At 38.1% G+C, this 13,103-nt stretch overlaps 1 protein-coding gene across 1 annotated transcript in view; it reads left to right on the top strand.

Annotated features, from left to right (window-relative positions):
• The window catches only part of DMTF1 (cyclin D binding myb like transcription factor 1), a 30,584-nt gene that overhangs the window by 12,621 nt on the left and 4,860 nt on the right, over positions 1–13,103 (top strand). The window contains exons 6-15 of the mRNA XM_082498495.1: positions 4–80; positions 1,502–1,659; positions 2,489–2,521; positions 3,612–3,721; positions 4,553–4,781; positions 6,494–6,645; positions 8,126–8,341; positions 10,728–10,813; positions 11,483–11,641; positions 12,371–12,757. Coding sequence (XP_082354621.1) covers positions 4–80; positions 1,502–1,659; positions 2,489–2,521; positions 3,612–3,721; positions 4,553–4,781; positions 6,494–6,645; positions 8,126–8,341; positions 10,728–10,813; positions 11,483–11,641; positions 12,371–12,757 — 1,607 coding nt within the window. The remainder of the gene's footprint in view (positions 1–3; positions 81–1,501; positions 1,660–2,488; positions 2,522–3,611; positions 3,722–4,552; positions 4,782–6,493; positions 6,646–8,125; positions 8,342–10,727; positions 10,814–11,482; positions 11,642–12,370; positions 12,758–13,103) is intronic.

The raw sequence follows: 13,103 nt of genomic DNA, 5'->3' as shown, positions 1-13,103 counted from the left end.
CAGGCCATAAGTGGAAGCAAGGGATGTGGTCGAAGGAAGAAATTGACATTTTGATGAGTAACATTGAGCGTTATTTAAAGGTATGTGTCAGAGTATGTTATCTGCTTCTTGACATGGCGATGCAGCTCCTGCTAGAAACCAGCTTTCTGTAGTACTTCCCAGAATGTGCAGTAAGTGATTCTGATCAGTTTGTAGTAGAAAGGGTGATCACCTCTTTGAAATACATTAGATAATTATATCCATACACGAGATTTAAGACTACTGAATATAACGCTTTTAATTTGTGTACTTAATATAACCCATTTTAAAATTTCACGTCATGGTGCTCAAGTGGCTTAATCTCCTTCTCTGAATATACATCATTCATGAAATCTTTGGTGAAGACAGAGTAAAAAAATTGCACTAGGAATGGAGTTAATTTTCCTTACAAAGCATTGAATACAACTTCCAGACTTCTTTGATGCCATATCTGTATTTGTTTACTACACTAACAGGATGCCGGTATCAGCTTTCTTCCCCTTAATGTATTGTTGTCAGAGTTCAGTGTAAAAATAGGCATACAGTTAACACGCTGACCCGTAAGTCATATTGGTGGTAGGCTTACAGCTGAGAATATTTGAACTGAGCGCTTACAGCTGAGTATAGCCTGGATATTACAGGTTCACCAGTCTTCATTTGTGAATCAAAAAAACCCCTGAATTTAGTCTTTGTTGGTATAAAAATCCTCAGTATTATTTGTAGAAAGTGTTCCTGCCCACATGTTTATTAGAATTTCTGTCAAGAAATCATTCATAGGTAATACTATTTTTTAAATCCAGAGAAGCTTTTTGAAGCTAGCTAAATAACTTTTTGTTACTGATAACTCATCTGATTCATTGTTTTCCCCTTTGCTTTCTTGTACTGCTTCAAATAATTGAAATATAGTGATTTTTAGTTTAAGCTGAAGTTAAACTAAAGCTTTCCTTTTATACTAAACTCCATTTTTTTTGTATCGGATTTGCTTTTAGTTTCCATCAGAATGAGTAGTTTAATTGAAAAAAATTGCTTTCAGATAAAAAATATCTAAAATTATGTAATAAATTGATCTAACACTTTTTGACAACCTTCCGCTGTATAACCCCAGGGTAATTCCACCAGAGTGCATTTTCCGTGATGTTCTAAATGATGCTTCAATTTTTGATCTTAAAATATACATTGGACAGATTTTTTTGAATGTAGATGGAAGTTAAATCTTCCATGTCTACTTGGACTCCTGTGTTTAAAAAAACAAAACAAAACAAACAAAAAAAAAAAAAAGAAAACACCCAAAACAACAACTAGTCTTCAAGAGTTTGTATTTGAGGTAGCTAATTCATAAATATTCAGTGTAACTTTTGGACTGTAGATAATAGTATGCTAGGCTTCAGTTCTTAAGTGTTCTTCATTTCTAGGAGACTTCATCTGAAGTGTATTGTTTGTGATTTTCTTTTTGTTTCATTCTTTTTAAAATGCTTTCTTGTAGGCCCGTGGAATAAAAGATGCCACTGAAATCATATTTGAAATGTCAAAAGATGAAAGAAAAGATTTCTACAGGACAATAGCTTGGGGTCTGAATCGGCCTCTCTTTGCTGTCTATAGAAGAGTTCTTCGCATGTATGATGACAGAAACCATGTTGGAAAGTATGAAAAACTAATGCTGCATGGTTTTATTGGTATGAGTAGGGTCATGTATTTAATGTTATACATGAGACAGGAGATTCTAGCCAAATGCACCTCCCTCTTCCTCATCATAAGTCACCTCTGCTGAATTCTGGTAGATCAACCTTGACAATAGTTGTGTTAAATTGATGGTATCAGAACCTTCTTTTAAAAAACAAACAAACAAAAAGAAAACCCACAAAAAAGAAAGGTGCAGAGAGGATTCTGATATGAACAGATGACTGACACAAGCATGGATCTGTTGAGACCTAGTTTCTTTCTAGAACTGTGACCTTGAGCTAATTGATCTTCAACCCTGTGCCCTTAGTTTGCCTATCTGTAAAGCAGTGGGTATGGCACCATCCAGAAGTGCTGAAAAGGATGTTAGATTTTAGTTTTTAAAGGTAGTTGAAAATAAAAAATGCTATGTCAGTGCTGATTTTTTTTTTTAATGGAAAGTCAGTCTTATGGTGATTGTGAACTGAGACAGGAAGTTAAAAATAGCTGTATATTTGAGAGACTAATACACAAAATTCTAATTCTGTTCTTAGTAGTAAGAGCACCGAGATTGAGGAATTTTGCTGGCAAATGAGAGGAATGTTAAACCAGATAACCTTAGAAATGCATTAATGTGGTAAACGGCATTTGTTCTTCACGTTCTTTTGAAGCATTCAGTCAGATTGTCCTTACAGCTGAAATTCCTTAATCTCTTTTTGTAACTAAATGTGTGTTGTGTGGTTAGTAAAACAAAAATATTTATGTTGTATGCTTTCTGGTTAAAATGATGTATTTTTATTTACCTGTTGCTTAGGTATACACCTGAGGAAATTGAAAAGCTTAAAGAGTAAGTCTTTTTATTGACAAGATCATGCTACCTTGTTTATATTTATTAGCTTGTGTACTTTTTACAGGTCTAACAAAATCACTGAAAAGTTAGAAGTATATTTGACTGCTCCAGCTCTACCAGAAAGTAGTGGTTACTAAAATAATCTGAAGAAAAATGAAACTACATTTGGATTATTTTTTAATGTTTTCTAATGTGTATTCAGGACATAAGCAATATGCAACAAAGTTCTAAAGCAAGCCTTCTGTTGAAACTAGTAGTGTTTCAGATTTTTACAAGCACAGTCAACATTTGCAGTTATGTTTGTGAAAAATAGAAATTCCCTTTCTTTGGGAAACTTGAGCAAAAGTTATTTCTAAAGAAAGTGGCAGGTCAGGGGCACGATCTCCCCTATGAAATATTGGAGAGATACTTAAATTGTCAGTAAGGCTCTTTGATTCGGACTATGAACCTGGTAGATCAAGGAAGAGAGGCTGCAGACCTTATCTCCTCTTGCAGCTTTCCAGGGTTGAGCAGTTTGAAGAAACCACGTTGGGCTGAATGAAGGGATTATATTGCATTGTGTTGATGGATACGTCAAATGTAGTCGTGGCTCAACATGTTAAGCAACCTGTTGTCATGTGTGGGAGGAAAATAGTCAAAATTATGAACATGATTGTACAGTGTTTTGCCTCATTTAAATTGTAGGATGCCTGGGGTTTTGTCAGGCATTCACATTTCTCAAGGGATCTCTGTACCACCTGAAAATCCTTGAGGAACTTGTGTTGAATGGATGTTGGCTGTTTATCTAAACATGCATGTTGTATTTAACACAGTAATTAAGCCTCACAGCATTTCTGCAACACAGTTAGATATTAAACATTTTATAAGTGAGTATCCTGTGGCTTAGCTGCCCCAAAAAGCTTCTAGAAACCCATAGAAAAATTAGCGGTGATGACAGAAAATATGTTAATGTGGTAGTGTCAAAGTGATTCCCCATTCTGTCTTTAAGCCTGTAGACTGCACGCTTATCCTGTTTTTATTAGAGCATGTTTGATATTTTGGTAATCTCTTAACTGGATGTAGTGCTGATGAGCATGTTTCTATTTAGGCTGAGAATAAAGCATGGTAATGACTGGGCCACAATAGGAGCTGCGCTGGGGAGAAGTGCTTCATCTGTAAAAGATCGATGTAGATTGATGAAGGATACCTGCAACACAGGTGAGGTAAATGCTGGTGTGAGTAATGGATATTCTAGTTAAAACTGTCACCTTTGCCTTTGTCAGCGGTGTTTTCAGAGATGTGTAACTCTGAACTGAGGAATGTGAAATCCAGGAACATTTTTAGAACGTATTTGGTATAGGTTTCTCCAGTTTCACTTCATAAAGATCAGAACACAGTTTACTTTTGCAGTCTGTTATCCATCATACATTTATGCCACTGGAGCTTATTTTATTCAAGTGGATTCAAAAGTACTTTCCTTTGTGTTTAATGTTTGTAAACATACACTGTATATTTGGTGTCAGTTAAGAGACAGGTGCACTTTAGGAGTAAAGTATGTTTATTTTGTAGTGTATATATTCAAATGGAAGGAAAATTTAGTCAGAGCGTATGTAATTACTGTATACTAAATTGTTACGTGGTTAATTTACTTCAACTAATACAATTCAGCTAGCTTGGACCAGTTTGATTTGGGTCAGTATTTTGATTAAGTTCTGTGTGGCTTCATTTATCTGTGAGGGGAAAAGAAAGAAACTTGGCAGCAAAACAATGGAATTAGAGCATCATAGAATAGTTTGGGTTGGAAGGGACCTTTAAAGGTCATTTAGGCCAACCCTCCTGCAATGAGCAGAGACATCTTTAACTATATCAGGATTATGCATTTGTTAATCAAGAATGGGTATAAAATAAATTGTTAGTAAGTAAGAACAGTTATATCTTCAATATTTGCATCTGGAATAAGATGTTAGGCACTGAAGATAAATGTCTGTTACAGATCAGAACAGAAGGCATCTGCTGTTAGTTAAGTTGGAGGGCTTTTCTCTCTTTCAGGAAAGTGGACAGAGAAAGAAGAAAAAAGACTAGCGGAAGTAGTGCATGAGCTAACTAGCACAGAACCAGGTGACATTGTCACACAAGGTGTATCATGGGCTGCCGTAGCAGAACGGGTCGGGACACGCTCTGAAAAGCAGTGCCGCTCTAAATGGCTCAACTATCTCAACTGGAAACAAAGTGGGGGCACTGAGTGGACCAAGGAAGATGAAATAAATCTGATCTTGAGGTTTGTTATTTTAGTTACTTTAAAAGTTTTAATATATGATGCTAGCAGGATTCCATTGGGGTCCCTTTTGCTGGTTTCTTAGACACTAAAAACTCTAGAACCCTCCAGAAATCACTGCTGTGTTTACAGTTCCCAGAGACTTATTATTGAACATATTTTTTGTTTTTTGTTTTTTTAGTGAATGTTAGTGTTCGTGAAAGGTGTCAGATTGAAAACCCTGGAGACTGAAGTCTTCTTTATTCCACAGAAAAGGTACAGCACAGGCAGCGACCGTGCAAGCTTCCCACACGTTGCCCCACCAATGCACTTTAACCCTTAACTGGAGGGTAGTTCAGTCTCCCTGCCCATTCAGTCCTTGGCCTCTCTGCTGAGATGACCAACAAGGGTCAAGTGTGGTGGTGGTTTCTGTGATGTGGACGTCTTGTCTACGAAGGACTAAACCGAGACTGCAAATTAATTTCATGTAGGCCACCAAACACTGATTGGATATCAACATCTTTGACTACATTTGAACTGGCAACCTGGTAGTAATTTTGGAAATCTTTTGCTCTTCCAGTCCTTCTCCCATTTTGAATGCCTTTAACTCAGGCTTTTTAGCCAGTGGATTTTTATGGGTTGTTAGTTTTGGGTGGGAATAAAAAGCCAAGACATGCAGGGAATCTAAACATTATTTACAGAGCAATATTCACTAATTTGCTGAGGCTGTTTGACTTGAACTCAAAATGAGGAAACTGATTCCACATTTCAGAATGTGCTGGTTATCTGGTTATAATTCTTAATATTTCTCTACAAATGGTATCTGTTTTGGTCTGTCCAGATATCCTTAACTCATCCTACAGTGTTGTTTGGTTGGGTTTGGTAGCTTATTTCTTTTTCCCCTTCTTGGTTTTTGGTTGTTTTTTTTTGGTGTTTGGTTTGGTTGGGGTTTTTTTTAGCTAGCAAGAGTATTCAGTGCTATTTCTTGCTTTGTGAAGAGAACTTTTCTTAACTTTCACAAAACTTTTCCTCTCACTGTTCACCTCTTTTTCATATGCTCCAGATACAGATGAGCTGGAGGCAATTCAGAGAGACTTATAGTATTCAAACAGATTCTTGGTAGAATCCAGTGTGTGCATAACATCTGCCAAAATTATGTGAAGACTGTCTCTTACCTGGAGAGCCTGATGGGATTGATTTATGAGGAATTGTTTAATACTGTAGTTAACTTCATCTACTTTGGCTAAGAAGCATCTGAGAGGAGGCAAAAATCTATGTTAAGGACGGATGAGTGTTATTTAGGAAAAAGCAGAAGTAAACTTCATACCATGAAATTAATTAAGTGGAAGCTCAGAGTGAATCTCAGGAAGTATTTCCTGCCTTGGAGATGTTTTTGGGGAATGGTTTTCCGAAGAGAAAAGATGCAAGTATTTGGAATGCTCACCATAATCTGATCAAACTCCTAATGTATATGTAAATAAGGAGGATAATTCTGCATGGCAAGGAGATGGACTGGATCATTTAACAGGTCTAGTCCATCTTCTGTTGTTTATGATTCTGCTTGACCTCTGGCAGCGTGGAGCCTTGGAAGCCTGTGTCTATTCGTGAGCTCTGGTGGATTATTCACTAGCATGCCATTTTGCCGCTGTTACGTGTGACAAGACCAGAGATGTGCAACACCCCTTCCAGTCTGGAGGGTAGTTTCTAACAGGTACATATTTTCTGTGTCCTGCCAGGATAGCGGAACTTGAAGTTTCTGATGAAAATGACATCAACTGGGATTTACTAGCTGAAGGATGGAGTAGTGTCCGCTCACCACAGTGGCTTAGGAGTAAATGGTGGACTATTAAAAGACAGATTGCAAACCACAAAGATGTTTCATTCCCTGGTAATGTACTACTTGCATACTTCTCTCTGAAAGCTCCTTTCACAAATGTCAAAGGAATAAGGCTGCATTTTGTTGTCTACTTACAGCATTGCTGGCCAAAGAGCATAGTGCTCCTTTGCTGGAAGTTACTGGCCCCTTGGATCTGCTGGCTGAGTTGCTCCTACAAGCGATCCTTAAGTGTTTCAGTCGAAACAAGCCAAGCTGATGTATACAACTAAACAGTAGATTTTGCCAACTCCCCTCGCTCTGGCTCAAGTGAGAGCATGTATATAAGCAGCTCAGCTGGCAGATCTCAGATGATGATGATCTTTGGTATGGAGGGCAGTGACCCCTTGAGGTGGAAGAGGATATGTATCTGCAGCCTAACAGTATCACCTCAGGTTAGATCCGTTACCTTTAAAATGTTAAAATGTAATCTGTGTGAGGTGCTGAACCTTAGCTGTAGACAGAACAGAGGTCATCTAGTAGCTGCACAGTGAGGCGGAGGGGAGGAATCGGGAGGATAAAACTCCCCAAATATGTCTCTTATAGCTCTTGTTCTTGGTTGGAGAAACTAGTACCACTGCCAAAGGGTATTTCAGTCTCTGTGACCTTTCATGCAGTCCTCCTTTTCTCTGTCTCAGGCACAGGACAAAAAAAAAATCAGAGATATTAGTCATGTTATAATGAAAGGTGTAATTTAATGGACACTTTTGCTGTGGTCATCACTGTAGTTATATATTAGTCATGCCTGGAGGCTGCAATTGAGAGGGTAGCCCTTTTAGGCTTAATAAGGTATAAACCATATGTTAATAGACAGTTATTGCATCAATTAATTCGTAATGTGAATACACCACTGAATAAACAGGATCCACTCTCTTTTCCCAATCAAAATGTCATGCTGTGAAGAGTGGGAGGTGTTTAAGCAGTTTGCTGTATCGAAAGCTAGAAAAGCAGAGGACTCAACTTCTTGTTACCTCGTATATGTCAACCACTCCCTCAGTTTTATTGGGGCAATGGGCCACTTCATGCACAGATGAAGAATTGTAGTATAGCCACTGCGAGATTAATTCTCTCTTCCTTCCTATTTCCAGTGACACTTCTGTCAACCTCTTGAGCAAATCAGCTTCTGTGTTTTGTAAGATTGGAGGCTTTACTTCTGATAGCAGCATTACACAACTAGTGATACTGGCACTTGATTGTAGCTTGGGGAAATACTGTACATGTTTTTAGAGAGGTCCAAAATTTTATGAGTTTTTTTTTTTCTTCCCAAGCATCCTAAAATGTCTGGGTTCCTTAAGAAAATCAAGTTCTCTCCAGTAGTTGATGATAAATGGGGTTTATGTATGTGCAAAATTTCTAGTTGCTATATCTCTATAAATTGTTCAGGTTCCAAATTCAGAAGGATTTTGGTTACTTTTTTCATCTTGGATAGATGTCACATGCAGCATTTCAAATGGGCTTCCTCAGCATGCTTTAGCATGAGTATTCTTTCTCTCAGTGCTGATAAAGGGTCTTAAACAACTCCATGAGAACCAAAAAAACAATCCAGGGCACCAGCTTTCGGAGAACAAATCTGGAAGTGGATTACCAAACGCTAATTCCAGTTCGGGAGTTCAGCATGTGCAGATTCGAGTGGCTCGCTTAGAGGAGAACGCAAGCAACACACCAAGCCCTATGGCAGCTTTGCAGATTCCAGTCCAGATTACGCATGTCTGTAAGTAGCTGAAACGAATGACTCTCTGTCCTCTAATGAAACCTAAAGCTTTCTTACGTTAAGATGGTGAAGGAGGAGTGGGCATTCATTCTGCTTTGGTCTTGCCATAATTTCAGATTAAGAATTTCTGCATTCCATTTGCCCGTTTCTAATTTTGTTAGGCAAATGTAGATATTACTATGATGATAGTACCAAGAAGCTGCAACTGGAGTGCCTGGACATAGGGGTTGTAGGTGTCTGTGTGCATGCACACAAGAGCTTGCCATATAATGTGTTCTTTGAAAAGGCTTCAGTATACAGGCTTCTTAATGGAGATACAGAATATAAGTTTATCCCTTAAATTTCTTCTGGTAGCTCTTATCTAGACCATCTACAAGATCTCGTTTTGTATAATATATACACTGCTGTTCCTAAGTTGTGATGAAGGACGCTCAAGCAGGAAGGTATATAATGTTTTTTCTGGTCCTGCTCTGTATTATGCAGTTATTTCTAGGCACAAACGCTTGAAAGTATTAGTTGCTGAGTCACACTGATGTTCAGCTGGTGATCTGCTATAACCACTATATTTCTTTTAAGTTGGTGATTCCTGTCCTTTTAAGGATGAAATATGCTCATTATCAAACATTTATTACCACATCTACTTTATTGTAGTTCTTATTGTTTGTAGTTCTTATTGTTTGTTTTTGTAATTTATCTTATTAAGTAACTCCAGTCACTCCAATCCAGCCACCCCATATGCAGTCTGTCATCTCCATTGCCTACTGTTTTGCACTGTTTGTCATTTGTGAATTTTATTAGGAAAATTTAGTGCTTCAGTTTTGGTCGTTACAAAATTAGTTGATCAGGCTAAGAACTGTTTATTCAGACTGACTAGGTAGGCATTTGGTAGACAGTTTTTTGTTTATAATTTCATTATATTAGCCTATCTTAATGTAGTTAAGTGCCACCTTCATTTTATCTGGTTTACTTCTTAATTAAATGTCACACAACACAAAGTCAGTAACTTTTTACCTGTACTAATACATCAGTGGTCTTATACTTTGAACCAAGCTTGGTCCAAGCTATTGGGTTTTGATGAGCAGGCAAGATGTGCTGGTATTCTGTAACCTTTAGTTCTTTCTGAGTTGAATCCTGTAAAGGTTAATTTGTGATGTCACTTGCCTCTGTCTGCATAACAAGCCTTTTTCCCCATTTTAGTCTGCCTTGCTGAAGAGTTTCTGTTTGTGTAATCCAAATGAGTTTTGTACTGTGTCTTTTCTGTCTGTTCCCCAATCCCATGAGAGCTGAACCTATTAGCCACTTACAGCCCCATTTGATAGAAGGCTCGAGGTTTCAAGTGGGTAATTCCTGTAAGCTTTATGAACATAACTGGCTAGGTAACAGACAGGCCACACCTAACAGCTCTCTGCTACTAGGTGCCAGGAAACCTGCAGAGGAAACCTTGAACATGCCACTACAACAATAAAAGCTTCAAAACTTGTATCTTCTTTGGAAATAAAAATTATTCTACTTTGAAGCCACAGAGTCTGAGATGGCCAAGTTTCCAGTGCTTCGAGCGCTGCTGCCATCATGTAGGTCTTTTGCCCTTTCAGTATTTATGGAATTACTGGATAATCCCAGGCAAAGTATGTATTTGTCTCCAGCTTCCTGGAACTTGTGAGTTTTGTAAGATAAAGTAAAAGTCATAATTAAGGTTCTGAATAGGTTTTTTGATATTGTATAAAGTTTTGGGTACAAGCTATTTGGACCCAGTGATCTTGAAATGTTGTAATACGTAAACTGTTTTCAGTGCTTCTCTTCATTACTTTTAGAATTAATGGAGATTATTGCATAAATAATCACACACTTGTATTAACAATACTTACAGCTTTTATACACTGCAGTCATAACACACAGGGTAGGCAAATATCTTGGGGAGCATCTGATGTTTCATCAGTGGTGGACATACTGTGGAGGGCAGAAAAGATTGAAAACACCTAAAAAAAGAGGTCCGTGGGATACAGCAGTATTAAACCTGACACCACTTTAAAGCAAGTAGTACGTGATCCAAACAATATTGTTACACCAGACCATCTTATAAATCTCATTACAAAAAGTAATTAGATCACATCAGATAACTTTATTTGTCTGCTTTTATCCCTGTGCACTAAAACCATACTTTCTTTCTTTTACTCTTTTGGATTGTAGAATGCCCGCTTTAAATAGTATCCTATCTTGGGTACAATTAGAGAACCTCGTCATTAGGATTGCAGCCAGTTTTCTTTTTCTTATTACTGGAATCAACAGTACCCTTCTATGTAGTAATTATAGCATGTTATGCTTTCTGCAGCGCTGAAACATTTTGGTTTATATACTTACTTTTTTCTTTTCTTTTGTCCTTTTGCAGCCTCAACCGATTCCCCTACTGCTACTGTTGACTCTGAGACAATAACGCTAAACAGTGGAACACTACAGACCTTTGAGATTCTTCCAGTAAGTAACAGAGAACTGTAATTTGTTACCGTGCTTTTCTTTTAACCGCCTCTTACACTATGGAACTGTGCATTTCCCAAAAAAAAACAGTTCTCAAGTGGGAAGAGGAAGTTAAGAGATCTAAAACTTAAAAGTTCAAAGTAAACTGTATTTCTCAAGGTGTAATTCATTAGGGCTGTGGAGTAAAATGTGAATTACAGTTAAATGTTTCGAATCTGTCTTAATGTCTTAGTGCTATCAAGTTTTCTTTTGTGCTTGGTTTGTGTTTTTTTTTCTGTTGAAATCTGACATAACGGAGCCAGGGGAAGCTCGCAGCAAGCAAAGATTCTCTCAGTTCCATTGTACTTAAACTTATAGAACAGTTTCTCTTTCATCTCAATGCTAAGAGTAAGTTGAATTTGTTCCTTTCTTACCTGCTGCTGTACAGCATAATACAGTACTGCTTCACTCTTAGCCTTAATACTTGTGTCTTGGTAGCCAGAGGCTGTAGATGAGTTTCTACTTCCTGAGTGCAGTACAGCAACCAATGCTGCAGAGATTGGATTTGTTTGTCTGTTTTCCAGGGGAGTTACAGTTAGGCTAGTTCATGTAAATAAGCATGCTCTGAGTGCCTGCTGTGGCCCCAGAAGGCAGTGTGTTTGGGTATTAAACTTGTGTTGTCTTTTGTAGTCTTTCCATCTCCAGCCGACTGGAACACCGGGTACATACTTACTACAGACAAGCTCAAGCCAAGGCCTTCCTTTAACACTGACGACTAGTCCTACCATGACCCTAACGGCTGCTGCTGCTCCAGCCTCCCCAGAGCAGATCATAGTTCATGCCTTATCGGTATGTATGTTGAGCAATGAAGGGATTGGAGTTTGGGCAGTGGGGGGAAGGGAGCATAATAATGCAGGCCCCTATATATGCATGTTAAATTTGTAAAGCAGTTCTTAAGTCATAACCACGTTACTTTGCTTAAATTACTGAGAGTGAGAACTTGGTTTTCTGTACTGTTTTTAAAAAGGAACTTCAAGTTGGTTGAAAACAGCTTAGTAAGCAATTTGGTTCTTACTGTGGCTGAACATGTCTCCATCTAGTGGCTTATCTCACCAAAACAAAACACGGTATTTTCCTGATTTTACTCTCACAAACGAATATTGGCATTCACAAAACTTGTGTAGTAGTGAAAGTATAACCTTTTATTATAGGGAGGGAAGGGGAAGCAAACTGGAGATTGAGTAGCAAAAGTGATGCAAAACTCAGGAAGAAAAGCTCTGATCTTTTGAACCTATGGCGATCATCACCTGAACAGTTGCTTTTATTTCATTACGTATTTACTTTATTTGTTAATTATAGAACAGTTGATACTAAATTCAGCCTCGTAATTCCTCATTTAAGGCCAGGAAAGGTCAACAGATGATCTGGGCTGACATACCATATGCGTAAAACTAAATTACACTTAGTAATGAGTTCTTTGAATCCTTTTGCTTTTATTTGCTGAAAGATTTGAAGATACTTGGAGGAAAGTCTCTGACATTTTTTGTTTGCATCTCTTTTTGCAAATCCTGCTTGCAGCCAGAGCACTTGTTAAATACAAGTGACAATGTTACAGTGCAGTGCCACACGCCAAGTGTCATAATTCGCACCGTTGCTGCTGAAGATATCTCCTCCTCTGTCACTCAGGCGGAACTTAGTGTTGATTCAGACATTCAGTCGGCTGACCTGACGGATCCTCCTGATACCCTAGAAACAAATACTTTCCCAGATGATATCCATCAGTCCAAGCTGAGTGACGAAGAGCAGTCAGCCTATAATGAAGATGATGCCTCCAAATTCAGCAGCAGGAATAGCAGTGAACTGATGGATGGAGTTATGGTAAGAACCGAGGAGGAGATTTCGGATGCCAGCCTGAAACAGGAAGAGGATTCTCACTCTGATTTACCCAGCACTTACGTTACTGAGGTAAGGGAGTGTATGATACTCGTTATTTTCCCCATTGCTGCAAGAATGATTTCACTGCATCTTTGACCTTTATGTTAAGCTGTTCATATGTCAGTGATTTCATCTGTATCATAGTTCTAAGACCATTTTGTTCAGATCCTCTATTCTTGAACTTTGTCAATATGTTATGGGTGTGAAAGCGATAGGATTTAATTTGGAGCTAAGGCTTATATTTGTTGTCATCTGGAGTATTGAATACCTCACTAGCTGTGGAGTTGCTTTAATACTCAGAGTTTTTTGTGTGATGACTGTGGAAAGCAGGAGTATTAGTGGCACCAAACAGTTGCCTTCATCTGATTACTGTTAT

Source organism: Vanellus vanellus (genome assembly GCF_965231255.1).
Source record: "Vanellus vanellus genome assembly, chromosome: 1".
Lineage (NCBI taxonomy): Eukaryota > Metazoa > Chordata > Aves > Charadriiformes > Charadriidae > Vanellus > Vanellus vanellus.
The sequence above is the reverse complement of the archived record's forward strand: the minus strand, read 5'-3'. Positions and strand labels throughout refer to the sequence as shown.